Source organism: Melospiza georgiana, chromosome 1 (genome assembly GCF_028018845.1).
Source record: "Melospiza georgiana isolate bMelGeo1 chromosome 1, bMelGeo1.pri, whole genome shotgun sequence".
NCBI classification, from domain to species: Eukaryota; Metazoa; Chordata; class Aves; order Passeriformes; family Passerellidae; genus Melospiza; species Melospiza georgiana.
The window spans coordinates 106,132,285-106,159,043 of NC_080430.1; the positions used below are offsets into that span (position 1 = coordinate 106,132,285).

The window sequence follows — 26,759 nt, forward strand, 5'->3', positions numbered from 1 at the left end:
CATGTTGCTGAGAGTACAGGTCAGTAGATTTGGTGTCAACATCCACTCTGAGGCAGAAATTCTTTGAGGCAGAGGTGAACCCACATGTCCACACCCCTGAACACTGTCTCCTATGTTATTCACAGGGCCTCAACTAATAACTACTGTACTTTTCAAGTTTAGCTTCCTACTCCTGCCCTATCTTTTTCTTTCAATCAAGTCTGTTTTCAGCTGCTTGCTCTGACTCTCGCTGCAATTCTGTCTTTAATCATGCTTGATCCTTTTCTGCCCTGTTCATCACTAAAATCTTTGCAATGCAGATCATTAAAGTGACCTTTGACTGTCTTCCTCAAGACAGTTTGAGATGCTTTTTAAATTAAAATCTCATTTCGTGACACAATCTATTCAACACAAGTGATTGTATTGTCAGTGTTTTGTAATGAAGCAGTTTTATTGCAAAGATCTTTTATTTTCATAAATAAAAAAGAATATATTTAAAACCTTTTTTTTTCCACACACGAACATAAAAACTCTGAAAGCTTTTAGAAATGAAAATTAACTATACAAAACTTCGGCTATCAATGTTAAATACTTACACTTTTGTTCCTACTAACTGAAATACATTTGTATCTTCTATCAGTATAAAAATCTTCAGAGTAATGGTAATACCGCATAAGTATTTCCTTTAAGTGAATGTATTCACATTTTCCATACACGGCTTTTCCCAGCAAGTCTCATCAGTCTATGCCTTTCTTTTCCGTGGAGTTCCATTAAGTTCTGAAGGGGTCATTTGCAGCTCTTGCTGTTGCTGCTGCTTTGCAGTAGAGGAAATCCATTCTTCTGAGCTAAATAAAACATAGCACAGTGGCTTATAAACAAAGCTTTTCTTTTTTATAGATATATATATCTATATATAATATTTATATAGCATAGAGTTCCAACAAGTATAGACAATATAATCCCCATATTTTTACACAGCTTTTTATTACTGTATTTATTTCTTTAAAATGAAGAATAGCAACAGGCTAATATCAGTTTAACTACATAACCACTTTAGTTTTATATGTAGATAAAAATTAAAACAGTAACAAGTATAAAAAAATAAGGAGACATAGCAATATAGTGAACACTTGTTCTGAGATTTACAGAACTGGGTTAAGATTTAAATAATCTCAGAAAAATGACCATAGTTCAGCAAAGACAATGATGTAGTCATGAGAAGAGACATGAGAAATGGCAAAGACAGTTTCATGTTACTTTAAAGATACAGATATACGGATTTCGCAAATTTGTGTCTGTGTGTTCAAACACCCAGCACAGAGGGAATGAGAACAGATGCATGGGTAAAACACTTTACCACCAGTTCACCTCAGAGAGTTACTTAGAAAAAATAGTGTAAGAATGATTCTATTACATAAGAATAATTATTCCTGTGTTCATCTATCCAGTATTTCAGACCTTAAAAGAGTTTACAGACCGAGCCATCTGAAATGGTTTTAGGTGTAACAGTGGGGAATATACCAGAGAATATGGGGAATGTGGCGCACAAAGATAATCATCAGTTCATAAAGAGAAACAGAATTAGAATTAGTAAGCAAATCTCTATATGAGATTTAACTTTTAAATGAGGCAGAAACTTTTAGAAGAAATTAAAAATTATCTTGAAAATCAGCTTTATGCAAACTCTATTAATTGTTGCTTATTAGATACAAATATGAATTTAAAAATATGAATAAACTAGTTTTGGTTTTGAATTCAGATTATGGGAAAATAATCACTAGACTCAGAAAATACTTACCTGTACAATTTTTTCACTGTGTCTCTTCTCATTCTTTTGGGTGGAATGGGGGTGTCAGATATATCTAAAATTATAGGCTGAAGTAACGATTCAGCACCTTTATCTGATAAAGCAGGAGTCATACCTACGAAAAAGTTGCAAGTAAGAACCAATAACAGAAAAATTAAACCTGCTGGTTATAAATGGGTCCTATAACAAGAGTTAAACCTTTGAAATAAGACTTTAGAAATGTCATGAATTTTATGGTTTCGTTATATCTAAAATAGAGTTCAAAGATGACAGTTAAAATTATTTATATATAACTGTTGCAGAGTAAGTGTTGATTTTTAAAATATTATTTGATATTGGCATAAAAAAATTTTGCAACTCAGACAATTCTTGCAGACTTCAGGGTGTTTCTTTTTATAGCACAATGTTTTGATTGTGTTTCCTTAGCAAAAGCAATTCAGCTCTTTACTACACAGTCATTTCAAAAAGCATGCCAATGTTCTGTAGCATGGGGCCAGCCACAGTAATAGTTATATAATCTCTTATTAGTGAGATCACAGTTTCATGTTCACAAGGTACAGACTGACCACATTTTTACTATCTGAACACAATAGAGGGCAGTACTGCTCTAGGCAATATCCACAGCATCATACTACCACATACAGTTTTTCTATTCTTTCCTTAAAATGTGACATCTCTAAGCTACTAATTAATGTTAACAATTTACATTCATAGTTTGAACTTCTTACTTTGTAAGAGCAAAATACATCTGGTTGCAGTTAACTGTTCTCTTCCTATAGCACATCAAAATTATAGTACAATAACCTACCCAATTTTTGTTTTACTAGCTTGAGGCTTTTCTCTTGTTCAGCAAGTTCCTGTTTTCTCTTTTGCATTTCTGGAGTGTTCAATGACTGTAAATGTAAATCCAGGTCCTTATTCACACTATCAAATTTAATCACTGCTGCACGGTATTGCTGAAGAAGATCTAATTGAGAAATAAAACAATAAGCCACAGAACAATAAGTAAATTACCATTTTGATTTAGAATGCTACCAATACAAACTAGGCAACGTATAAATCCACAAGAAAACATACCTTTCAAAACACTGCTTAAAAAATATCCAAACTTATAGCGGCTATTCTTAAAATGACTGTTAAAAGAAAACCATATCCAATATTTTGACTCCTCTTTTCTTTTTGAGTCCACATCTTAGATGACAGTGAAGTACCTGCAAGCTCTGAAAATTATGTGGGAAACTGGTATTACTGTACACTTCTTGTTGTCTGTGTGCTCCACGTGAAATTCTCTACCTCTGATGACATTAAGTGCTTGCAGCATGTTGTGTTTTCAGTGCTACAAAGCAGAAGCTTGTATTATTGACTTGAATTGTATTCCACCTTGTGGACCAAGTGAACATTTACTGAGTTTCACTCTGTCCCACTATGGAAATCTAATCAAGCAGACTCAGATAAACAAAGGAGTATTTTGTTGACAATCCTTTTTCCTCTTTAAACATATGAGACAAAAAATTTTTCCACATCCAGGCACTGAATAAATATGTCAAGTAATAAAGGAAGGGTTCAAGCATATTAGCCTGGACTCATTCATTTTACTTTCAGGTGAGTATGAGGTACCTTGCAAAAAGATTAACTGAACACTAAATGACCTTAAGTTTGCCATGGGGTGAAAGCTCTCACACAGAGAGCTGCTGCAGACTGACAGAAGTCTTCAGACTCTTAGTACAGCTTATTTTACAAGTACCTTGCCTAATCTGTTATTACACTGGCAACTTTTATCCTACAGACATTCAAAAAGAGCATGTCAGAACTAATGCTAAGTGTAAAATTAAGTTCAAAACAAGCCCTGTGTAATGAGATGCTGTCCTTTAAATGGAATTTTACTATGATTTTCCTTTAAATGTCTAGTATCTAAGTGTAATTAAAACATGCCCTTTTCTTCTACCACGATTGCTCCAGTAGTAAACTATAAAAAATTTCAATATAATTTGTATTGGGTAATAATTGAGTTCAACAATTGAAAAGACGCTAACAGACAAAGTGCTAAACCCAGTGTATTTTAGTCTGTGATTGACATGCTTACTGTGTTTTCCCTAGGCATAATATATTTTTAGTAAAATGCTGAGAAAAGATATTTTTAGTCCTTATTTTTTCCCCCCTGCTCAACTGGTCAGTGCTAAGTAGTTTTTCATATATATGGCTGCTTTAATAGGTATGTGTGTTCTCTCCCCACACCACTCCATTGCACTGTCATGGATAAACTTCATGTTCTTTCTTTTTACAGTTAAGTATTTAAAAACAATCTTGTTTGTAAGACTTTCCAATGTTTTGCTCATCAGTCAGGTCAGTTGTTACATGTCAGAAACTGCATCTTCTAACTTAATTTCTAACCTTTATTCTGAAATAAAGAATCCAAGCACATAAAGAAATGGAAGTGATCCCAGAGGAAATAGTGTAACTAATGAGATAGTCTCTCTAACACTGTTTCATAGAGCTCACGTGCACAGAAGAAATTCTAAATTGATTATGGTGTTTCCAGAGTAGAAAGACCTAAAACTTGTGTCTCAGTGATGCCAGAATTCAATCAGCTCAAGCTTCTCATGCTGGCTATTTGAATGATTATTACTGCTTATACTCCTTTAATAAGACTAAGAATAAAGGGGATTGTCTCATTATTATTATTTTTTATTTCAGGAAATGTAATAGCTATAACCTTTTAAGAAAAGGCAAATTTATAAAGAGAACACTGTACAGCTCCTACTTCTTAAAATAACTGTATGCTAAATTGAAGTTTTCCTCTCTGTATTATATCAGAGAATAAAAAGCACAGGACAAGCAATACAATTTTTAAAGTTTTGTATGTTTGTGATTTCATTAACCCACCTATCTGTGCAGAGATAGTAGAGTAAAGTTTTGGCATTGGTGCTCCAAATACCATTCCTCTGAGTTTGTCCATTGGAGGAGCTTTATTCTGCAGGCCTCCAAATTTTCCATTGCTACGAATCCTGTCTCCTTCCCTAGTCAGCAAGGTAGGGCAGTGTGTAATTTTTACAACCTGCACAGGTATAAAAACCGAGAATAAATTAGTAACTCCACAGGAAATCTAAGTGTTCAGCAATGCTGTTGTGAACCTTTGTATTTTTCAACTGCAATGCAACTTTGTCCCCTAAAGAAAAACATATTTTATGAATTTACGTCACGACTTTGCTTTCAAGCAATAGAACACATTTATTAAAATTAAGCATTACTGTCAATAATTACGGAGACCAGTTTTTTTGGGTTTGTGTTCTCACATTTTCCAGAACTCTGAAGGCAGAATATAGATCTATACCTGGGAAAACTGATTATCAACATATATTGGAAGCATAAGGAAGCAGTGGCAATCAGTACAGTTCTACATTCTTATGCTCAATCATTATTTTGATTCCAGCAAACTCATAAGCTGAAAGTAAAAGTGCTCAGTATCAGCACTTCCTCAGAGACTCCTGCCTGCTAAAACATGTACCATTAAACCTAAATAAAATGGGTCTCAAAGACATCTACTAAGTTTCACATCAAGTTTTTAGTCAAGTGGAGCTGAAATTTCACCATGTGCTTTTATGACTCCTGTGTTTTATGAGACAGAGTGACTAGGAAAGTACAGAAGAACCTGTGCTTAACACTAACACAGCAGAACTGAAGATGCTTATCTTTGAAAACATGGTCCCATGTGCTATAGAAACATTCACATAATGGAATTTGTTGAATGGAGGTAATTTTGTCAGTGCCAATAACAGACATTTCATTCACTGTTAAGTGCTTTGAGACCCACAGACAGTAAGTACACTTACAGCTAACACAGCATTAAACTAGGAAATTACTGTAAGTTTTTAATGTATTAAATATGTAGCTCTGCAATATATTTGTATAGTAAAATTTAATGAAAAATTGAAACAAACCTCTTTTCTGTAGTGGTTGGCAGCATCCAAGTTATCTATAATGATAGTATCACCCAAGAGCATACCAAACACTGAAAAATATAAATTTTTGAACTATGAAATTTCTCTGGAGCAAAATAACTTGAGTTTTGAAAAGTCAATTCTGAGGCATCATTATTCTACTATACATCTTCTAAGATAAGTGCAAGGGAAACAGCATGTAAATAATTTTTGTTTCAACAAAATTCTCTTGAGGTTGAGATATATATGCAATCTTCTGCTTTCATCAGTGAATTCATAAGGGAAAAAAATAGTACATTTAAGTGCCTTTTGGCATAATTGAGTGTATTTTTCAATAAAATACTCTCTTGATACTTTACATTGATCAAGATACACATAATAAGTTTCAGGGAATTATATAAACGTTATCTTTTTAAAAATCTTCCTGGAATGTTGAATTTTGCTCTCAGTTTCTTAATATTTTTCTTAATATTCAATGCTTTATCAAAGAAAAAAACACTCACAAGCAAATAATCCAACTGAGCTTAAGACTCTTCTGCTAACAGAAGTCTCTTCCATACAAAATCTAACAATGTAGTCATGCACGAGATAGGTCATGCAATGTGGTTTTTCAATTCCCCAATGGGCATGAAGAAGAATTTATAGTTAAAAGTCTGTCAATATCTAACTTTCTGAAAATGCACAGGGTTAAAAGCTGGTCTTTATTAACAGTAGGGAGGAATACTTCAATAGTGGGAAGTCATGAAATAAAATGCAAAACTTACTGAAGTAACTACAGATGCCAACTCTCCGTATAAAGGAGCAGATCTACTTCATTTAAAAAAAAAAAAGTGTAGAAAAAGGTAGGGATTGCTACATTGTTAGAAAGAGCAAGAGGACAATAGTTTCCTAAACTAAAATCTATGTAAAAATGGAAAGATTTTTCCCAACTATTAAGCTGTTTAAGCATAACATACACAGTCATGTACAGTTCAGTCTGCATGTACTTAAATCTATGTATTTCACATTTCTGAGAAGAACCAAAGAAACAAAGCCTAACAAAAGGAACAACTTCTGCAATATGAGATTATAAAATTAATCTTGTGATAGTCAGTTCCTGCTCTAAAGAGCTTGAGAATAAGATAATGTTGCAGGAATTTAAAAAAGAAAAAACCTGCCATACATCTAAGTAGACAAAATGAAACTAAGAAAACAAGCAGAAGAAAGTGGTCATGGTTGAAATTTTCACAATTTTGTTTAAAAATAATTAATGCTAATGCCCTCCTATTTTTACCAACAGAACTCAGGAGGAATGTACTCTGGTGTTTGCAAATGCATCAGTGAAGATTATTGAAGGGATTATCATTTGTCATGTTTCTGTATTTCATGCTTTAAAAGAAATAAGTTATTAATTATTTCTTTCTTATCATTTACCTGTTTGACAATGCTCTATGTTATCTGGAAATGTTAACAGATCTCTGGCAAATACAGGATTTCCAATAGGTCTGAAGAAGGTTCTTCCATTTCTCAAGTGAGGTAAAGGTCTGGTTAAAGAAAGAGGACAGCAAAGGAGAAGAAAAGAAGAAAGCAATTTGTCTTTATTCTACTCAGGAATCTCCAACTGAATTGAATGCATCTTAACACTTCCACATTAGAAAAATGATCCAACCATTATCTGAAATGCCAGTTATATTAAATATGTTTCAGTGAAACACTGATTTGTTATGAGACCTTATTTCCAGCAAATTCATACGACTAATTTATGGACAAGTTTTAATGCACTGTATTATGAAAACTGAGAATTTGAACATTATAAATGCATTTATACATCAGATCTTTCCTAAAGGGCATTCTTATTATATTAGCAGTCACCTTCATAAGCAAATGATTTTCAGGAGCATAAATACTGTACTTTATTTTTCAGGCAACTGAAATAGCAAAATGAATTTCTATTACTACAGATGATTTTAGGAATGTATTTTGAAACTGGACTTTTGAAAGTTATAATCTGATTGGAAGCACTATAATTATTTAAAATAAATTCCTGCTCTAGAAAACATGTAGACATGAAGAAAAAAAGATTATCTTATTTAATAGAAACACCTTATTATATAAAGAACATCACACAGTAGTTGAAGATGTAAAGCTGAGATTTCACTAACACTTCAAGTGACATTACCGTTGCTATAATAATAAGCCCAGAAATTTTATACTTCAAATCTTTAACTGAAGTTTAACAATCAACTTAGACAAGAAAAAAAGAGTTGAAGAAGTATGTAATACAAATGCAGAACTTTCATTGTTTTTTTTCTACCTGCTCCAATCTGGAAGTGTCTTCTTGTAAATGGAATCAAGGGGTAACACTTGTTGTCGACCTTGAGTTTCATCGAAGATAGAACGAGCAGCTTCTGTGGTCAGTGTGACAACACAGTCCATGTCACTTGCCAGGTGCCAAGAGATGACTTTTGCCGCTTCATTATCCTCAATTTGAGCTAAATGTGCAATCTGTACCACAGAAGTTACAACAGTCAAAACAGAAACCAAGACTATGTCCCCCTTTCATAGTAATCACAATAATCCTGCAACTTCAGACAGACATTTAATTCCCCTGTTGATGGCTCTGTTAGGGGAGCTGGTCATCAGATAATTTTTCATCACTACCACTCTGTGGAACCAACAAAACTCATTAGAAGGCTCCCTGCAAGAAAACTCACCTTGCCTAGAATATCCTGGTTGCCTTTTGGATAGTTTGGGAGGGTACAAGTTCTCCTTGGCTGCTTCATTACTCCTTCTTGTTCCAAGACCTTTTTTTTCAGAAGAGAATCCACATACTGAAGCTGAGAATAAAAATTTAAAATCAGCAAGCATGTACCATTGGACTGAGCAGCAGAAGTAATCTGTCATCAGTTAACATTCTAACCTGAAAGTAATAACCTGAAACAGACTTTTAAAATATAAGGGACCACAATCTCAGAAAAGAGCAAAGGGAAAAATCACTGCAATTGTGACCAAACTTTCTCATTACTTTTTTTCCCCTTTTTTTAATTTTTAAGGACTTCAAGGAGCATTTCACAAAGAACTATCAGTGCTTGATTAGAGACAAAAGTGAGGAAAGTTTAAAACAGCAGGAAGAGACAATCATGCACGCACAAAAAGAAACCATTTCAGAGGGTGACTATGTCCAGGCTTGAAAAATTTAGCTAGCAGGGGGAACTTCAGTACTGTGACTGCAATTTAATTCTACTGATTTGTGATTAATGACTATAACTTGGTCTTATTTGATCTAGCGATAATTGTTTACATAGGTGTTTTCTTCCCCCAAATGTCAGTAGTTTGCAAACTTTTTTAAAGTTTCTTAAAACATAATTGTATCTTTAAGGGAAATTAGTAATGAAGTACATTGCCCTGAATATTTCCAAACTTATTTTTACATGAACTTTGGCAGTAACATATGTAATTCTCTGATTCTCTAAAAAAAAGTGCTTTCCTTTGGCTTACTTATGCCAGAATACATCCAATATATATTGACCAACCTCCTATAACCTACTCTAACATCTAGCAGTACCAGTAACACACGTAACCTTAGCAGAAACATGACCAGCAAAAGCACAAGACCAGGATGTAAAAGACAAGGTTTTTGTTAGTTCTTTAACAGTATTTTAAAAGATCATCACACTAACAGAACAATACAAAAAAACCAGATCTTAAGTTTGACATTGATTCATGAATTTTTCTACAGTTTAAATTTTCACTGTTTTGGTAACAGGTGTCATTCAGCAATATTAGTATTGATATATTATTGATATCAATTTTAGATATATTAATGGAGTTTAGTAAGAATCAAGGCATACTGTGTTTGTCTGTGGTAATTCAATTTGGTGCTTTTTCAGTTCATTCTTCAGGAGAGCTTCTCGTGTTTCAGCTTCTTTAACCTGACCTGAAACAAATCAAAAGAGAGTGAGGAAGTGATAGGAAGCAATGGAACACATAGAGAATTTCTTGTAACTTTTCAGAATTATGCCAGCTGCAACTGACCCTATCTACTTCTTAATTTCAGCACAGAATGTAAGAATTTTTCCACAAAGATCTTGCGATTTTGTCCAGTTTCTAAACTATTTCAGCAGATGTCACACCTTCAGCTTCAAGCAGCAAAGGGGCTTAGACCTTATATCAGTCTGAGAACATTAGCTGGTTTTAATTTTATCCTCAATTATCATTGTAAATGGTTCTCCAACAGGTGAATTGGCAAGACAGGAGAGAAGAGTGGTGGCTGGCACTACCTTCTTTTGTCTGTTATATGGGACACCACTTTCTGGACATTATTTCTTCAGCTCTCATACCTGAACTAATTCCAGAAACAAATGAGTAAACAGGTGATTTGCTTTCTACCCTCTAATGACAACAAGTTTGTACTTGAAAATGTTACTTAAGAGTATAGCATTACACTTTATGCTAACTTACTCTCCACAGATGTGTGTGTATGAAACAAAGATTTTATGCCTTTCACTGCAATTCAGGATTTTCCATTCATAATGGAAATATGTAGTATTAAAATTACAACAAACAGCAGCATCTTCAATACCAATGCACTTTACTTACTTTTGGTGATTATTTAAAAGAAAAATTCAAAATGCAATTATTAAAACAAACCTTGAGATCAACAGGTGGGATGATTCAGACAAAAAAAAAGGCAAAGAAAACAATTCCTTCATTCATAAAGAATTACATTTGCTGAAGAACATAAACAATGACACAACACTTCTGAATAATGTACACAAGGTCAAACGTGAGGTGGAAAAGTAACATTTTGAAAACATAAGACTACATTTTTTAAAGAGGATTATCTATAGTTCACTCTCCTCAAATTGTTTTTAGACAACTGTTGAATTTCCAGATGTATGAGCATGCAAAGATGGGAGTGAAAGGCAGTCGTGGATAAAAAGAATACCAACTTCAATGTTCCTTTTCTACTTTAGATAATCCTGACAATGTGACATTCTACGTCAAAGACCTTTATAGGTAGGAACAGCCTAATAGACAGATGCTAAATAATTAGATGCTTCCCTGCAAGATATACACCCTGTCTGCTAGCCTCTAATTACTATGTCTCATGATTTCAATATTGATTTTTCACCCCTTCTCTATATTCTGAAAATCATTATAGGGCAGAAGTTTAATTTACAGAAAAATTATTTACATATTTGATTGAACTTACATTTCATTTCAGCTACGAGCTGATTTGTAGTATCAAACATCTTTCTGTAAAGATCTATGGACTTAGATAATTGGTCTTTCTCCCTGGTCAGTGTTGCCATCAGCTGCTGCTTCTTGGAATCTACAGAAATACACATGTAAACTTTTAAAAGAAAACACAGTAACGTGCTTAATTGGTTTAAGCATTAGCAAAAATCTATTAAGCTATTACATAGTTCTGAAAACATATTATGGATCTAAAAATAGCTGATTCTAAGGAAAAGCAACTATTTTAGAGCACTTGAAACATACCATTGTAAAACATAAACGAGAGACAATATGGTTCCAAAGGTTTTTTCAAAGCTGGCAGATGTGGCTCAAAGACAAGAATATATTCAGTGCTATCTCTTCCAGGACTGTCTTCAGCCAGCACTAAATTCTGTGAAAATAAACAAACATAAGTTTATGCCCATGCTTGAGGTTACACACAAAAGAAACATTCTTCAGATGTAAATCTCAGAAGTTACATAAGTGTAAATGTGAATCTTGTGAGTTACATAACACATGATATCGATACAGTTCACAGCCTTTTATAACAAATAAACAAAGTAAAATACAAAGATACAGCTATTTTATTATTAAGAAATTAAGACTGTCATTTTACCTGTTGAAAAAGTCTTAGTATTTTTGGCTATGTCTTTTATTTCAGAGACACACACTCAGAAATAATATCCTCTGCACTGCCTCATAAGCAAGATAACCTCAGGTGTACTTCATTCAGTATGTGAAATGCAAACAGATCATTAAAAACAAAGACCCAAAGCATAAACACAGAGAAGGAGGAACAAACTATTCCCAGTGCTTAGCTAAAGTTACTGCTGTTACTATGGAAGTAGACAGCAAATCCCAAATGAATGAACACTATACATCCAAACACTATCATAAACATTTAACTTCTTATCAATTCCTTATTGAAAATACCTACTAAATCCTTTGCCTTTCTTTATAAACATGAGAAATATTATAAAACCATAAAGGTAAACAGAAATAAAATTAGTAAAGGTACGATCTAAATGCGCTGCTACTTAGGGAAAAGTATCATGCATAAAATGAATAATTCTTATAATAAAACTCATACTGTTTCCACCTTTAACATGTAGAAATTGCCACTCAACTGGCCAAATCATGAGAGAAGTGGTTGCAGCCTAAAAGAAGAGATAGATATATAACCTTCAAAGATAGTCTTCATAGCTTTCAAAAATATTGTAGCTACATATGTTGTCAGGAGAAGTCTGTAGTGGAAATATTTTTTCCTCAGAAAATACGTCAACAAAAATCTTAACATTTTTCTTCATTAAACAAGTTCCTGAACTTATCTATTACTAAGGGTAAACATGTCAGATTATCACTTTCATTATTTGTGCTAAGTGCACACAACTGTCTTTACAAACAAGATGGAACAATTTCAAAATACTTGAAGAACACAAGTATGTCCCTTCCACTCCCTATTACAAGTCATATGAAAAGGACAGTGCCTCACAACCAACAAATCCTTTCCACATTAGATCCGCACAGTTTCCACATGGGTTTTGTGAGTAGTCTGAAGCCAGGGAACTCAGTATAAACCAGATGCCTGAAAACTGCCTGAAGAGGGGGAAAGATACTGGGTTCACTGAAATGCAATTTGTCCCCATGGATGACTGGGGAACACAAGTTACTGTCGAAAGCAGCAGGACCTATTTAGATCATTGTAATAAAAAGGAAGAAGCATGCAAAACCCCCCCAGCTCCCACCAAACCAGGAAAAAAACCACCTAATCTGCTTACAAAAAAAGAAAAAAAAAAAAAGAGGGAGGGGGTAAAGGGCAAAATAAGCCAAACAAACCACCAACCCCCTAAACACCATGAAACTCAATCACACTCTCCCCTCCATTACATTGGCTACTTTGTCACCGATGGGGAACTGGGAGAATTTAGGTCACAATTATGCAACAGGAGGTTACTACATGGAGATAAACAAAAAAAAAAATTATTTCTGCATTAGCAAGGAGTCTTTGAAATTATCGAGTAATTTCATCTGAACTGTCACAGGTTGTATATGGGGTTATTGTTACCCATATAAAGGTGTTCAATTTACACCTTGTTACCACACGTGTAAATACAAGAATTGCAGAGTGTTTTGTTAGACCAGTGGTTTTAGCTGATCCTTACCTAAAGCTAAAACCTTTAGGTTTTCCTAACCCCATCTGCCTGGAGGAAAATGTGTTCACAAACCAGTTAATTACTCCTGAAACATGGTACGGAAACCAGAGAAACCCAAGAGTGTACCATAAATCAATCAGTATATTAATTTTATCTGATACCTCTATTCAGCCTCTGCATTTTATTTTACTAGTTTGTTTTTTATACATATTTTGTCACTTTTCTGTATGGATTAGAGTAGACAAGAATCTGGCACATTAATAACATTTGGCCATGTTAACTAGATGTTTCTGTTCTTGACTGTTATTGACAATGAATAACTTAGGCTGTGTCATTCAGTTTCACATATGAAGCTCCATAAAAGCAGTCAATGTACTGAATAAAATATATATTATAAAGAAATTTCTATGTAGGACCTGTAGATTTTAGGATTCTACTGTAGTCGTATGGTGGTGATTTCCAAGATTTATTTGAGTGTCTGTCTCCACTTGGCCCACACTGATGTTGGTCTGTCATAAAGCTGGTTCCAAAGAGTGAGTTAGAAAAGGTAGCTGAGAAAATGTCCTTAAAAAGTTGGATCCTCCTGTGATACATCTTCTAACTGTTTGAAGACTTCTGTAGAAGTCAGACTTTTAAAATATGTGACAACCAAATGAAATAGAGGTATAACTTTGCTCTGCCACTCTTATATGATATTTCAAGTTGAAAACAAAAATCAATATACAACTGTTTCACCACAGGAATACTACTGAATGAATTTCTGTGTAGGCTTGAGATTGTAAACAGAGATTGTGACCATTCCAATTAGAAGAAATTTCACATTCACCTGGATTTTCTTGGGTGTGTTTTAAACAGTTCCTGGTTTGGGGCAGGAGCACATTTTACACTGTGTCTTTGTATCGTATTTTATAGCAACTGTGAAAGATGGAACTTACAGGTTTTAAAAATTCAATCTGTATTTGTTGAAGAAAAAGTGCCTGCAGTGATGTGACTACAATATGCAGTACTTTCAGAGTATGCATGATGTCAGAGTTTCAAACCAAAATAAGGAAAGCATTTCTAACAGCCAGATGTGTTAATGAGTGAAACAAAGCATAAAGAAAAATGGTAGCTTTATCTTTTTCAAATGAGGGTAGGATGCCTTTCCACAAAGTGTATATATATGCCCACTACTTAGACAAAAAAGTAAAGAGAGCCTAGCAAAATTTAATTAGAAATATATGAAGAAGTCAGTGTAAATGATCTTAAGATATAACAGCCTGAGAGTACTATAAATAAAAATGTAAAATAATGGTAATATTAATGGTTTAACTACAAACTGGTTAAGTGTTATTCACATGTGAAATTCAAATGAAGAAAATATTTTTCCTGGATTTTCCTGAATGTCCTGGTCCCTAACTGAAAGTACTTGTACACTTGTCTCACTTGGAAAGGATAAACTTTTTAAAGAATGTCCTTCCTTCAGATTTTCTGAAAATCAGCAACCAAATACGGAAGAAATAATTTATCTACTTATTTCTAAGGGAAACCTACAATATAAACTAAATCTCCACAGAACGCAATGAGATGTAAGATAACTTTCAAACTGCAGGAAAAATAGCCTCATTATACACAGTGTTCATGGAGCTGTGTATTTCAGTCACTTACAATTTCAGCTGACCCACTCTCCAATGGAAACTCTACTGTATTGACTTTCCCCTGAAACTGCGGGATCTCAAAATCTTCATTGTGGCTTTTAATTTTTGCTATTATTTTGCCAACTAGATCAAGTCCAGTGTGGTTGTTGTATTCATCCTGTGAGTAAAAAAGAAATTAAAGTTAGTTTGGGACTGAACTAAATAATCCATTCCTGCACTGCCCTGGTTTTATATGGCAAGGTGCTAGCAGTCTCCGCAGAGGCAGCCTTTGAGAGGAGAGGCTGCACATGGCCAGTGCTCCATCTGTGCACTGAGCCAAAATGGTGTTCCTTTATACTTAAGAATGGGCAGAAATGCATAGGCAGGTGAGAATGGGGAAAAAAAAAGAGAAAACAGCAGAGAGTGAGAGAAGGAACAGCAGGAGGAGCAGAGACCTCTGCAGCTCACAGGGAAACTACACTGGAGCAAGTACTTCCCTGTAGCCAATGATGGACCATGGTGGAGCAGAGACCTGCATGGAAGCCCATGGAGGACCCAATGCTAAACCAGGCTGACAACTCCTGGACTGCAGCCTGTGGCAAGGGCTCACAGTGGGGCAGTTCATGAAGGACTGTGGCCCACGAAGGGACCTGCACTAGAATAGGGAAACTGAAGAAAAAGCACTGGCAGGAAGGAGCTGAGGAGCTGTTACAGGTTGACTGTGGCCCCCATTCTCCATCCCCCTGCACTGCTTGGGGAAGAGTACAGGAATCTGGAACAAAGCTGAGCCTGGGAAGGGTGGGGCAGTAGGTGCTGCTTTAGATTTTTGGTCTTCGTTTCTTATTACATAAATCTTTTTAACTGGAAATGAAATTAAATTACTTTTGCACAAGCTGAGTCTGCTTTGCTATTGTGGTAGGTGGTAAGTGATTTCCTTTTATCCCTGTGAACACTTGATGTTCAAGAAACCTTATTTTTGGTAATATAAGATTTCTAAGAGAATAAAAATCATGGAGGGAAACATCTGCTGTACACATAAGTGTTTTCCCACTAGAATCTATTCTTGAAACAATTTTTTTGTGCAGCAACAAAACATGGATCTCTCAATTGAGATACCTGACAGCAAGGACAAAACATTTCAGTTTTGGTCATCTGTATGTAAATCTAAGAAGACGGACCTGTTATATGCTGAAAAATCACTGATTAACATCTTTTTTAATGAAGTGAATCTGCAAAGAAACAGTAGCAATGCCTTACAGCAAAATTCAACATAGTTTCAGCAGTCTTCTACATTTCGCTAATTATGATTTTGTATGGAAGTATAGTTACCATTAAATGGAGGTATAAATCCTTGACCAGTGTACGGCTGGTTTGAGCGCGAACATTGGAAACTGCTGGAGTAGCTGGTAAAGAATCAGGTAACAAGCGTACAGGATCATTAGGTACAACTTCAATTATAATCTAGCAGAAAAAAAAGGAAAAATGAAACAAAACAAAATAAAATACTGATATAATTAACTACAAATCACCTGCACACCTGGGTTGCTCAAAAACCACTAAAACAAATGTATGTGAAATTTGTGGACAGACCTGGAATAAATTAGCACAACCATAAAGCAGTTCTGCTAGGTTGCAAATTATTCACTTCTGTTATACCATCAAATTTTTGGTTACTTTTGGTTATAGAAGTTAATGAAAACATATTTTGATAATCAACAGTTTGAAATCAGTAACTATCAAAAATAAAAATATAATTTTTTTTCAAAAGTTGTGAGTGGAAGTATTTCCACTCTGAACCTACAAAGTATCCTAACACTTCACCCAGATGATTCTGTATTACATGTTCTTGGCTACTTGCAATTAATTATAGATACAAACCTGTTCACTGTTGAGCATATTTGTCTTATCCATTGCAAAGGTAAACTGGATCATGTAAGTGCCCACCCTCTCTGGAACCACTTTATCCCTAAAAAAAACCAAAAATAAAACCCAAGCAAACATGAGACAATATTATAGTCACAAGTATGTAAGTACACAAAAAATTCAAATTCTGAGTTGTCCTCCAATCTAGTCAGAAACCCCTACTAAGGCATAATACTCCTCCTTCAGAAAGAAGGCCATCAAACAACCTTGAGAATTAGAGTAAGGCTTTTGGAAGTTTGAATGAGGGAAGTCTCCTCCAAAAGTTTGTCTTTTCTAGATGACAGGATGTTTGTCATGGCCCTATTCAGAAATCTGCAAGTCTACACCATTTAATTTCCTATTCAGAATTTTCATACAGCTACCAGAACAAAACATAGACATGTCTAGATTTGGAACAACAACCATTTCTCTCCAAATTTAATAAAATTTTCATAAAATCAGAGTATCTAATTCCCTCCTCAGTCAGATTGTACAAAGTTGTGTAATTGGGATCACTGGTCAAGGCTGAGTATAGTGAAAGAAAAACAGAGTTTTCCTTCTAACTGACAGAATTCCAGAGTGTAGACCACTGGCAAAGAACCCCTACCACCAAAACATGAAGAAAAGTCCAGACACCTGAGGTTCTGCTGCTACAATTTCACCCAGCAAGGAAGGCCACACGGCATCCAGAGGACTTTGCAGTATTCAGCAAGGGATACCAGTGACTTAAAAGTGCTTACAAACTTTTGAAGAGCTGCAAACAGCCAAGATGCAGGTATTTCTCCAAACATGACATGTGGCATTCTTAAACTGATTAATGATTCTTGCACTCAACAGCAGTTTAACTGTTTTGTCAACATTAAGTAACTTATTTCTTCTGATTTTGTTTGGGAAGTAGTCATATGTAAGATTCCCTGGAACACTTAGCTCGGAAAATATGAAATCCCAAAGCTTTAATATTTCTAGAACAGACCATGACTTTTCCTTTTTTAGATTTCACAAACAAAGTGACAATTCTTGTCTGCATTTTATTTAGCTTAAGACTGACAGTAGCACCTGCCTTGTCAGGATACATTAAAACACTAATTAGTAAATAATCAGCTAAGGATCTCATGGCTGGACAGACACAGGCTTTAGAAAAAGAAGAAATACATGATTGCTATGGAAGTTGTTTCAGACTGCGTAACGGCATCTGTGTTACTGACTGGCAATAAACAGATGAAAACCATCTGAGAGTGTGCCAAGAACAGGAAACTTGAAATAAAGTCACTTCATAGACAGTGATGCCACAGACACTGGCAGCAATATGTAAAATGTAATTTCCTACAAGGGCTGCTAATGGGCAGTGTCTACTCTCCTTTCAAATTTTTCAATAAGGCTGGGAGTTTTATTTCTGGACATTTGTGGACAACTAGTGAACTACAGGCACCTATGAGAAGAAAAGCCCACTCCCAGGAGGCAAAAGCTTAAATCAATAGCCAGTACCATAACTACTTAGCTAATCCCATAGATTGTCTACTAGAAATAGATGTAGAAAGAATGTGGCAGTTAGGTACCAGCTTATGATGAGCTCTGGTTCTGCCACCTTTCATTGGAGACACTATTTCTGAATAAGTAGCCCAAGGAATGATTACTAACAGGACCAAGACCATTGCTCAGGATTGATGCACAGCTAGAGAAGGTAGCAAAATAGAGTTAAATCTTCTTAGTCCAGGCTGCAATTCTACAGTAGTTAAAGAAATATTGAAAAGAATTAAAGTTACCATCTAAGTTACAAGCTGATCATTTAGCTCCCTCATTGCTAGCGTATCTCAAAATGTATTCTATTATCTTAGACTCCTTTCTTCTCTACTCTCAGATTATACAAATGTCAAAAGTATCTAGGAAAGAATTCAATCTTCATCTCAATGCATCTTGCTAGTATCTTTCACCTCTTCTGTATCATACTAATTCTGTGACGGACTATTATTATCAAAACATAAAACTCTTCTACTTCAAACTATGCATTTTGTATAGTAAGTTCCATGAGTATTTACAGAATAAATGCTGTTATACCTGAAGTAAAAGAAGCCATCTTCCTTGTCATCCTTCACCTTACTACAGCTAAACGTTGTAACCTGTAAAAATGCAAAAAATTTAATGCAATGTACTGAAAGTACTTAACTTGCAATATGCTACCAAGCCTAAATGATTTGCAGTACTGATTAGCCCACAGTGAACCAATGAGACTGCCTGTACTTTAGACACTAATTTCATGTTCTTAATTCTCACAGTCTTTTCTTTGCAAAATTCAATGTGGCTACTTCTAATACCCTCCCTGCTATGAGTTAGCTTCTGCAGAACAGCAACATTTTTGTCATTACTGTAGTACAGATGATCAATCTGACAACTTGTAACAGGACAGACACTGATAAACACGTAGGGTTGATCTGTAATATTTGTTACTTAAAATCTAGAACAGGATGCAGATCTAAGTCAAATGAAAGACAGGTTCTACTATGTTTGTCCTATGCTGGCATGTTCATAGCCATTTTGAAAATGCATTTTGATGACTTACATCAACTGGTGTCCTAACCCGGCCGCTCTGTGCTTCCCACATTTTCATAGAAATCCGTGCTGGATTAATATTTTTAATAATGGTGTCTTCTTCAGAAAGAACACTAACCATAAAATCTGTAGGATGAAAAACATGTTTTGAAGATTATTTTTATTCAGAATTAAGCAGCTCAAACTTCATTATTTCTGTGTCTCCCTCATACTTAAGAGAAAAAAAAACTTACAAAACAAGCATTTCAAAAAGAGCCAAAACCACTAAGGATTTCAAATCAGGTATGAAAAACCTTCTCTCCTAGACCAGGTAACAATCCTTAGGAAAAACCAAATACCTACTTTATGACAGCTTTAAAAAAAAAATCCTAAAATTTCAAGTCTGCCTTTCTCAATTTATCATTCTTATCAAAACAGCACACCAGGCTGCTTCTTGCTCTCAGGAATGCGTACCAGTAGCAACTGAGCAGGTGATACCTTCCTTCAAGGACAAGAAATCCAAATCCCCCTTTTCCTTCACAAGTACTTTATTTCTTACAGACTAGGATCACACAGTTGTAGCTGTTAGAAGTCAGCTATAGAAAGACATTTCACTCTGGTGACTAGTTTTGCAGTCAAACTACCTGCCATTTTATAACCCAGTATGAAAAATTTCACTTTTCTTGTAGGCCCCATAGAAAGTGCAGTGATCTGAAGGAAATGGAATCCAAACTTGAATAAAGCTACCCTTCTTCTAGTTCAAAATGTGAACAAAGCAAATTGGTTTAATGCACGTAAATGAACTTGCAGTGTTCGTGCAGGACTGGATTTTGCACTTTAAGGAAGGACTATGATTTGATGAGCATGAAAAGTTCAGGCATGACCCCCCCCCGAGATTAGAGTGCCTGCCCTCAGTATACCTGAAATCAACAGTAAATCAAATAATTAGGATGTTATTTTATTTATTTAATAATATGAAGCAGTCAATACAGAATTTATTATGAAATAATTTAATGTCATATATACTATATATATTGTCCTGAGGAAGCTGTCTAATTCTCTTTCTTAACTAAAAACCTGGTTGATTTACACTACATACTACATTTGAAAAATGTCTGTTTGGCAGGGAGGTTGGGAGGTAGATAATTTTACAGGTCTTTTCCAACCCAAACCACTCTGTCATTTTATGATTCCTCCAGGAAAAACTAAAATACCTCGTGAATTTAATCAAGGTCATAACATTGTATGGAGTATTTTAAAAAACAAAAACCTCTTGTCATAAAAATGTTGGCTGATCAAGTTATGACAGCCAAGAAACAAGCTCTTTTGTGAGAGAATACAGCAGGAGAAAAGAATATTTTGTGTTGTCCTCCTGTTGATTACTTTTGGTTTGTCTTGGCTCACAGCTGACCTAGAATTTCATAGCTACTTCCTTTGCTACTATTCCAGAGAAAGAGATGCGGGAAAACATACATGAACAAGCTCAGGTCATATTTTAGTAAGACAGAAAAGAGATTCTTAGTTTTATCGTTTATAGATGGATAAAAGGAGCAATTTGGAACAAATAAATAAGAGGTCTTTTGAAATGCTTTCCAAAGATGACCTACATATCTCTTCTGTCCAAGTGTTACACCTCAGACACAGCTGTTACAAAGAACTGAGAAAACAGACCAGAAAAACAAAACAAAACAATAGAGTAGGCAAACCCCCAAAATAATTTTCCACAGTTTTCAAAGCTCTTGAGTGATTGATTTCCACCAAAAAGTCGTACACTTACCAGGAAAAGTACCTCCTGCTGGAAAAGAAGAACTTTTGTCATATTTAACATTCAAGCAGATAGGTTTCTCAGGATCAGGCAGGACATTTACTGTGATTACAAGACAATCTAATATAGCCTTGTTGTATGAGGCTTTAATCTGTAAAATGTGCTCTCCCCTGCAATATAGAGAAATCATAAAAATGGATGTAAAATCTCTTCTGAAAAGACAATTTTCAACTGGCTTAAAGTCTGAACAATGTACATGAAAGCATGCTAAACAATATCTAGTAATGTAGTAGTAAAGAGAAGAAAAAAAAGGAACTGTTAATGCAATGACAGGTAAGTATAGTCACAAGTTATTCTTAAGATATTAACTTGTTAATTTTGTGTTAGTATTTCATTATTTTCATCACATTTCATTGCCTGTAAGACACTAGCAACTGTAGCCTCAAGCAGCAGACAGTAAAGCAAAAAGCAGTTAAAATGGTGAGAAGCATTCCACTTTGATAAATTTCCAAAGAGTGAATCCAAGTACCATTCACATACAACAAAGTACACTGAAAGTATATAATGTCTTCAATGCTATCAAATAACTAATTTTCTTCACAGTATTAAAAACTTAAATTTTTAAGTTTAATTTTTAAAAGTTTAATTTTTAAGTTTAATTTTTAGAAGTTTTTTCAAAAATTCCCAGTCTTTTAAAAAATACAACTGGGAATATAGCATTTAACTGCACAGAGGTTGTACTTCCAAGGAAGTTTTGATTATGCTTTAAATAGTATATCACACCTGTTTCTAACCTCCAGTAGTAAACTGATATCTAATATTCATCATCCTTCTACCAAGTCACAGATGTCATAAATACACTGAGCACCATCAACAGCATTTAAAACAATGCTGTTTTAGATTTCCAAATGCAAGAGTACTATGAGTCAAATCCTCCATATTTAAATGCAAAGAACAAGCACTTATTGCTAGTTTCAAATAACCTAAAGTCAACCCAGTCTTGCTCCAAAACCTCAGGGATACAGGGAGTGGGTTGCAGAACTGTGACTATGAGGAAGATACAGAAATGATGAACTGAAAAGCCATATGGGACCTAAGTGTGTAAGGGAAGCTATACATGAAGTGAGCATGAAGAAGCATAAGATGAAGAAGCAGGAACCACAGTACACATATCTGCTGGAAATTAGACTTGAGCAGTTGAATTACAAATAGGAAAAATTAAATACATCTATTTAAAATTCCTTAGGACACTCTACCCAATCCTTTAAAACAATGTCTAGCACAATAAAACAAGATTCAGAAAATTACAGCAGCAGCTTTTCAATAGATCAAAAGAAGCAGCTACTGAATTTTATTTAGTTAAGCACTTAGATTTTTTTAACTTACTATCTGGCCATCCACCTGCATATGGATAGTAAATCTTAGTTCTAGATTAATACTTAATAGTACTTTATGAAATCCATCCGGTTTTCACTACTTACCTAGGTGCGTGAATCCTAAAAACTCCCAGGTTAGCCCTACCAGTGTCATCTGTTTTATGCTGCTGGTTTGAAGGAACAAGCTGTCAAAAAAAAATAAAATCTTTCAACAACACAGAAATAGTCTTAGGACAGAATGTTTATCTCATTTGCCTGCGTATGTCTGTTAATTTGAGCTGTAGCTAAAATTTGTACTATAAGTTAGGGAAAGATATACTGTTATTAGGACAATATTAAGAAGAGGGTTCAAATTCTCTACCAGATTTTAAAAGCAATCACTTCATCTGAACTAGGACACTTTCTTCATTAATATATTCAAATATTTTAAAAATGTTATTTCTTAAACTGCTACTGATGCTATCGTATCATCCACAGCAGATGTTAATCTGAGTGTATTTTCAGATCCAAAAACTTTCTACAAACAATTTAGTGCTTGTTACAGTGTTCCTCCAGTTCTTACTCAATTTTGGATCTGTAAGATAAAGGAGTACAGGGAACACATGCTACAACTGCATAGTATCAGGCTTTGGAGATTTAGAGGATGGAATCTGAAATATAGAGAACATCTTATTTGAGAATTTCCATTCCCAAAATCTTCTCATTTCTTTTGAGAGACTGTGCATACCACCTATTGGAAATGCCAAGGCAGAGCATGCTGTAATAAACACTTTTATAACAATGTTCAACCTTGGCTTCCAGAGCACTTTCTCCTGGACACATCCCACTCAGCTAAAGAACATGTGGACTCTAAGACATGCTGCTGGTGCTCCCCAGAAGAAGGCAAAAAATCTGTGAAGACACAGCATGCCGCCCCAACGTCTCTTTGACCAGGCAGCGCTATCACACAGTGCTACTCCCAAGGTTGTGTCTTCTCTCAGGAACAAAATAACTAGAACCCACAGTGAGCTTCAGCTGACACCATAAAAACAGTAGATGGCGCAAAGAAAAAAATCTCCAAACTGCAAGGCGAGCTTCTATGGCAAGAGAGTAAAAAAAGACAGAAAAAAAGGTTCAGGATATCAAAAAATCTACTCCAAAATATCCAATTACAAGAAGTAATAATAGCATAGTTAAATTGGGCAAAAGCTAAGGTTGTGGCACAGCTTTGGAGGAGCAAGCAAAAGAAGGTTCTCGGCTGTTGTTTATTCTGAGAAAACTGAGGAACGCAAATGCACAGCAAGCAGGAACAAAAAGGGAACAGGACCTGTCCTGAATGAAAAAATGTTATGTCCAGAGGTGGATGAATATATCCTGTGGTGATAATATATACATTCAATATAACAGTCTCTGTACTGACAAGTAGGAATGTTTGACAGCTTGACTTACCTTTTTTGTTCAAATACAGGAATAAATTTTTAATGAATGGAGTATTCTGTCAAAGTCCTTCCTTTGTATAGACTAAAGTGAAAACCATCTGATACTCATACCTCACTTATGGAACAGACAGTAACCACTTATATCTGGGCTAGATTTGCATCCTCATTGTTTTAGTCTCATTTATCCTGCTTTTCACAGGATAATCAAGTAGGGCCCAAATCTGCTGACCAGCTTTACCTACAGACCAGTAAGTCATACATTCAGGAATCAAAATCAAAGAACCACCGGATAAAAATTATTTGGTTGCTAGTTGAGACTGCACCATTGTCATTACTATAATTCAGTAAATTACCTCTGATAACATGGGGGATGTGGTGGTCTGATGTGCATGCAAAATTTGGAAAAAAGGTTCTGTAAAATATCTGGAATGTATTCGAATTTTACTCAGATCCCGTCCTACCCAAAGTTTGTTATATTTGTGGGTTTTGTCCTGGGACCAGTTTATGATATTTGTTGTCACAGTTCTTATACAAGATTAGTTATTCTTTTGTGATCTTACAGTATTTTATTACATTTCCAAAAATGTCCTGAAAATTAACATACCATAGACATGACAACAAAACCTGTGTTAAACAAAGTTTACCTAATAAGGCCAATGCTTACCTTTAAGTTGCTACTCTTTGTAAGGTTGATTTTGACATTAGGTTCATGAGCTGGATTTCCCCACTGATCACACAACTGAACAATAAGGGGCTTCTGCAGTTCTCTACCATTAATCACTGCCACAGGCTGGAACAGACACAAATACACGATACTCAAATGATGATAATCAATTGTACATATCTTGGACATTAACAGCAGTTTAGGAATCCCCAGAGCAACAGTGTCCACCTTTCCCATACTATTTGTCTCCCAGAACAGCTAAGGCCATGATTGAATGGTATGTAGGAATGTATTTCTAGAGTTTGTTTATATTCTGTTTTTAGAATAAAATGCACTACTTGAATTAAATGGCATGGGTTGCACTAGTTGAATTAAATGGCATGGGTTACTCATTCTGAAGGGCCTTATCAATGTTCTTGTTGTAGGAAGAGCTATGGTCTAAAAATTTTATTTTCTGATATACTTGAACAGTTGCCTAGAGAAAAAAAATAGTTATGCGACTTTCTGAACCTTCTGTTTAATTTTCTTCAGTAACCTTCTTCTCCATTTTCCCAAAACACCAATCTTGATTCCTGTCCTCTATTCAGACAATTTTCTTTTTTCTGCTTTTGATTTTCTATTCTGATTTCTGCAAGAAGTTAAGCACTGTTCTTTGAATAGCCAAAGTAAACACCGAAAAATAATTTTAAATACCTAAGGCAAATAGATGCACAGCACCAAAAATCTCCAGCCATTTCCATTAAGTCTTAGAGACAATGAAGTACAAGTGTTTACTTTCTGACAGTAAACACTTATAAACTGAAGTAAATCTGGGACTGCCATCCTACATCCTGAACATCAAAAAACCCCAGCAGAGACAGAGAGATGAGCTGCCAGCCATTACTACCACTAAGGATTGTATTTTTGGAAAACAGCAGTGAAAGATGGGTGTCAGGATCCAGCCCACAGTAAAATTACTGCACCAGAGAACAGTTACACTATCTGTAGAAAGGCAAATGGGGCAGAAAAAAGTCTGCAGTACTTTAGGTTGTAAACATACACATATGAGTTAGATTACTCCAAAATAAGTTTACTTTTAAAAGCCTAATGGAGCTAGCTATTGCATGAAAAATGGAATTAAAATACATGACTAGGGACCATGTTGTTTTTTTTAAAGCAAAATTGTTCAACTTACCTTTTCTAACTCTGGCCAATCCACAAGCTGCAATTTAGCTGGGGATCCTGCTACTAAATTCACTCTGATAAAGTCAGAAAACTCACGCCAAGCAAAGCACAATTCTTTGCTTCCAAGTAAACAAGGTTTGTATCGAATACCTTTTACTTTCATTGTCTGAGTACTTTCCTATTGAGAAACAAAGAAAATTTTATCAAGAACAAATAAAACAAAGTAAAACTTAATAGTATTTTTTTAATATAGCATTAATGCTATAAATACTGTTTGGTATTTTTACTGCGAGACAGTGGACTAAAAATTAAACTACAAGTTCTATTCCTTCTCTTAAATTTTAATGAACTTCATGAGTAAGAAGTGACACATTTCAAACTCAAGAATTTCTCAGAAACTTGTTTTTCAGGTTATATCCAGTGAATTTTAAAAGGTATAGATACCAGTCCATACTACAAGGTTTTTCAAAACATCTTAAAATCAACTGTACCAACATAAAAAAACACAGAAGACTAAAAGCAAGATAGAAGAAAACAAATAGAACAATGACCTAGAAACAAAGCAACCCTGACTCAAGCAGAGAGTGAACTGGCCTCCACATTTTACAGCTGCAGCAGTGATAAGGTTTTTAACAGATGCAGCTGTGGTCCTTAGAACAGGATCATACAATTTTAATGCTTTCAGCAACCAACTCGCATGTAATTTGAATACCTTTCCACATTTTTGGTTTAGTTATGTGTAACAGAATTAAGACAATTACCACACAAATGCCACAAAGGAGTAAACTATATGACATCTTATAAATACCTGCCAAGTTATTTTCAAATTTGACTTATCAAGTCCAGGCCCAGAAACTCCTAGGGAATTTACACATGCAGATGTCATTGTCTGAACCTGATTTCCAAACTGATCTGTAATCATTACATCTGTTAAAAAAGATGATGATGATTAAAATGATTATTAGGATGATCACCTCAGCAGCTGCTTTAACAAAACATTATACAACATATGGAATATAAACATACACAATACAGATACAATATAGAAAAAAATTCAGTAACTATCACTACATCACAGGCTGAGGTTGGAGAGTATTTCTGGATGTCACCTGGTTCAAAACCCCTGCTCAAGTAGGGCAACCTCGAGCCAGTTGCAGGCAGGCAGCTTCTGAGTATCTCTAAGGAGGGACACCACAAATTCTGGGCAATCTGTGCCAGTGCTCAGTCAGCC

The 26,759-nt window shown here is 35.0% G+C and overlaps 1 protein-coding gene across 1 annotated transcript in view; it reads right to left on the reverse strand.

Moving 5' to 3' along the window:
• Positions 1 to 407: 407 nt before the first annotated feature.
• Positions 408 to 26,759, reverse strand: part of SMCHD1 (structural maintenance of chromosomes flexible hinge domain containing 1) — a 68,997-nt gene continuing 42,645 nt past the window's right edge. Inside the window, exons 28-48 of the mRNA XM_058036095.1 lie at positions 26,337 to 26,455; positions 25,539 to 25,706; positions 24,365 to 24,490; positions 22,388 to 22,467; positions 20,919 to 21,076; positions 19,173 to 19,288; positions 18,671 to 18,732; positions 16,592 to 16,679; positions 16,043 to 16,174; positions 14,745 to 14,891; positions 11,209 to 11,335; positions 10,919 to 11,038; positions 9,555 to 9,640; positions 8,418 to 8,540; positions 8,018 to 8,208; positions 7,138 to 7,247; positions 5,725 to 5,795; positions 4,670 to 4,841; positions 2,595 to 2,753; positions 1,778 to 1,901; positions 408 to 824 (exon numbers count right to left, since the gene is read on the reverse strand). Of these exons, the coding sequence (XP_057892078.1) occupies positions 722 to 824; positions 1,778 to 1,901; positions 2,595 to 2,753; positions 4,670 to 4,841; positions 5,725 to 5,795; positions 7,138 to 7,247; positions 8,018 to 8,208; positions 8,418 to 8,540; positions 9,555 to 9,640; positions 10,919 to 11,038; positions 11,209 to 11,335; positions 14,745 to 14,891; positions 16,043 to 16,174; positions 16,592 to 16,679; positions 18,671 to 18,732; positions 19,173 to 19,288; positions 20,919 to 21,076; positions 22,388 to 22,467; positions 24,365 to 24,490; positions 25,539 to 25,706; positions 26,337 to 26,455 (2,582 nt within the window). The 3' untranslated portion in view covers positions 408 to 721. The remainder of the gene's footprint in view (positions 825 to 1,777; positions 1,902 to 2,594; positions 2,754 to 4,669; positions 4,842 to 5,724; positions 5,796 to 7,137; positions 7,248 to 8,017; positions 8,209 to 8,417; positions 8,541 to 9,554; positions 9,641 to 10,918; positions 11,039 to 11,208; positions 11,336 to 14,744; positions 14,892 to 16,042; positions 16,175 to 16,591; positions 16,680 to 18,670; positions 18,733 to 19,172; positions 19,289 to 20,918; positions 21,077 to 22,387; positions 22,468 to 24,364; positions 24,491 to 25,538; positions 25,707 to 26,336; positions 26,456 to 26,759) is intronic.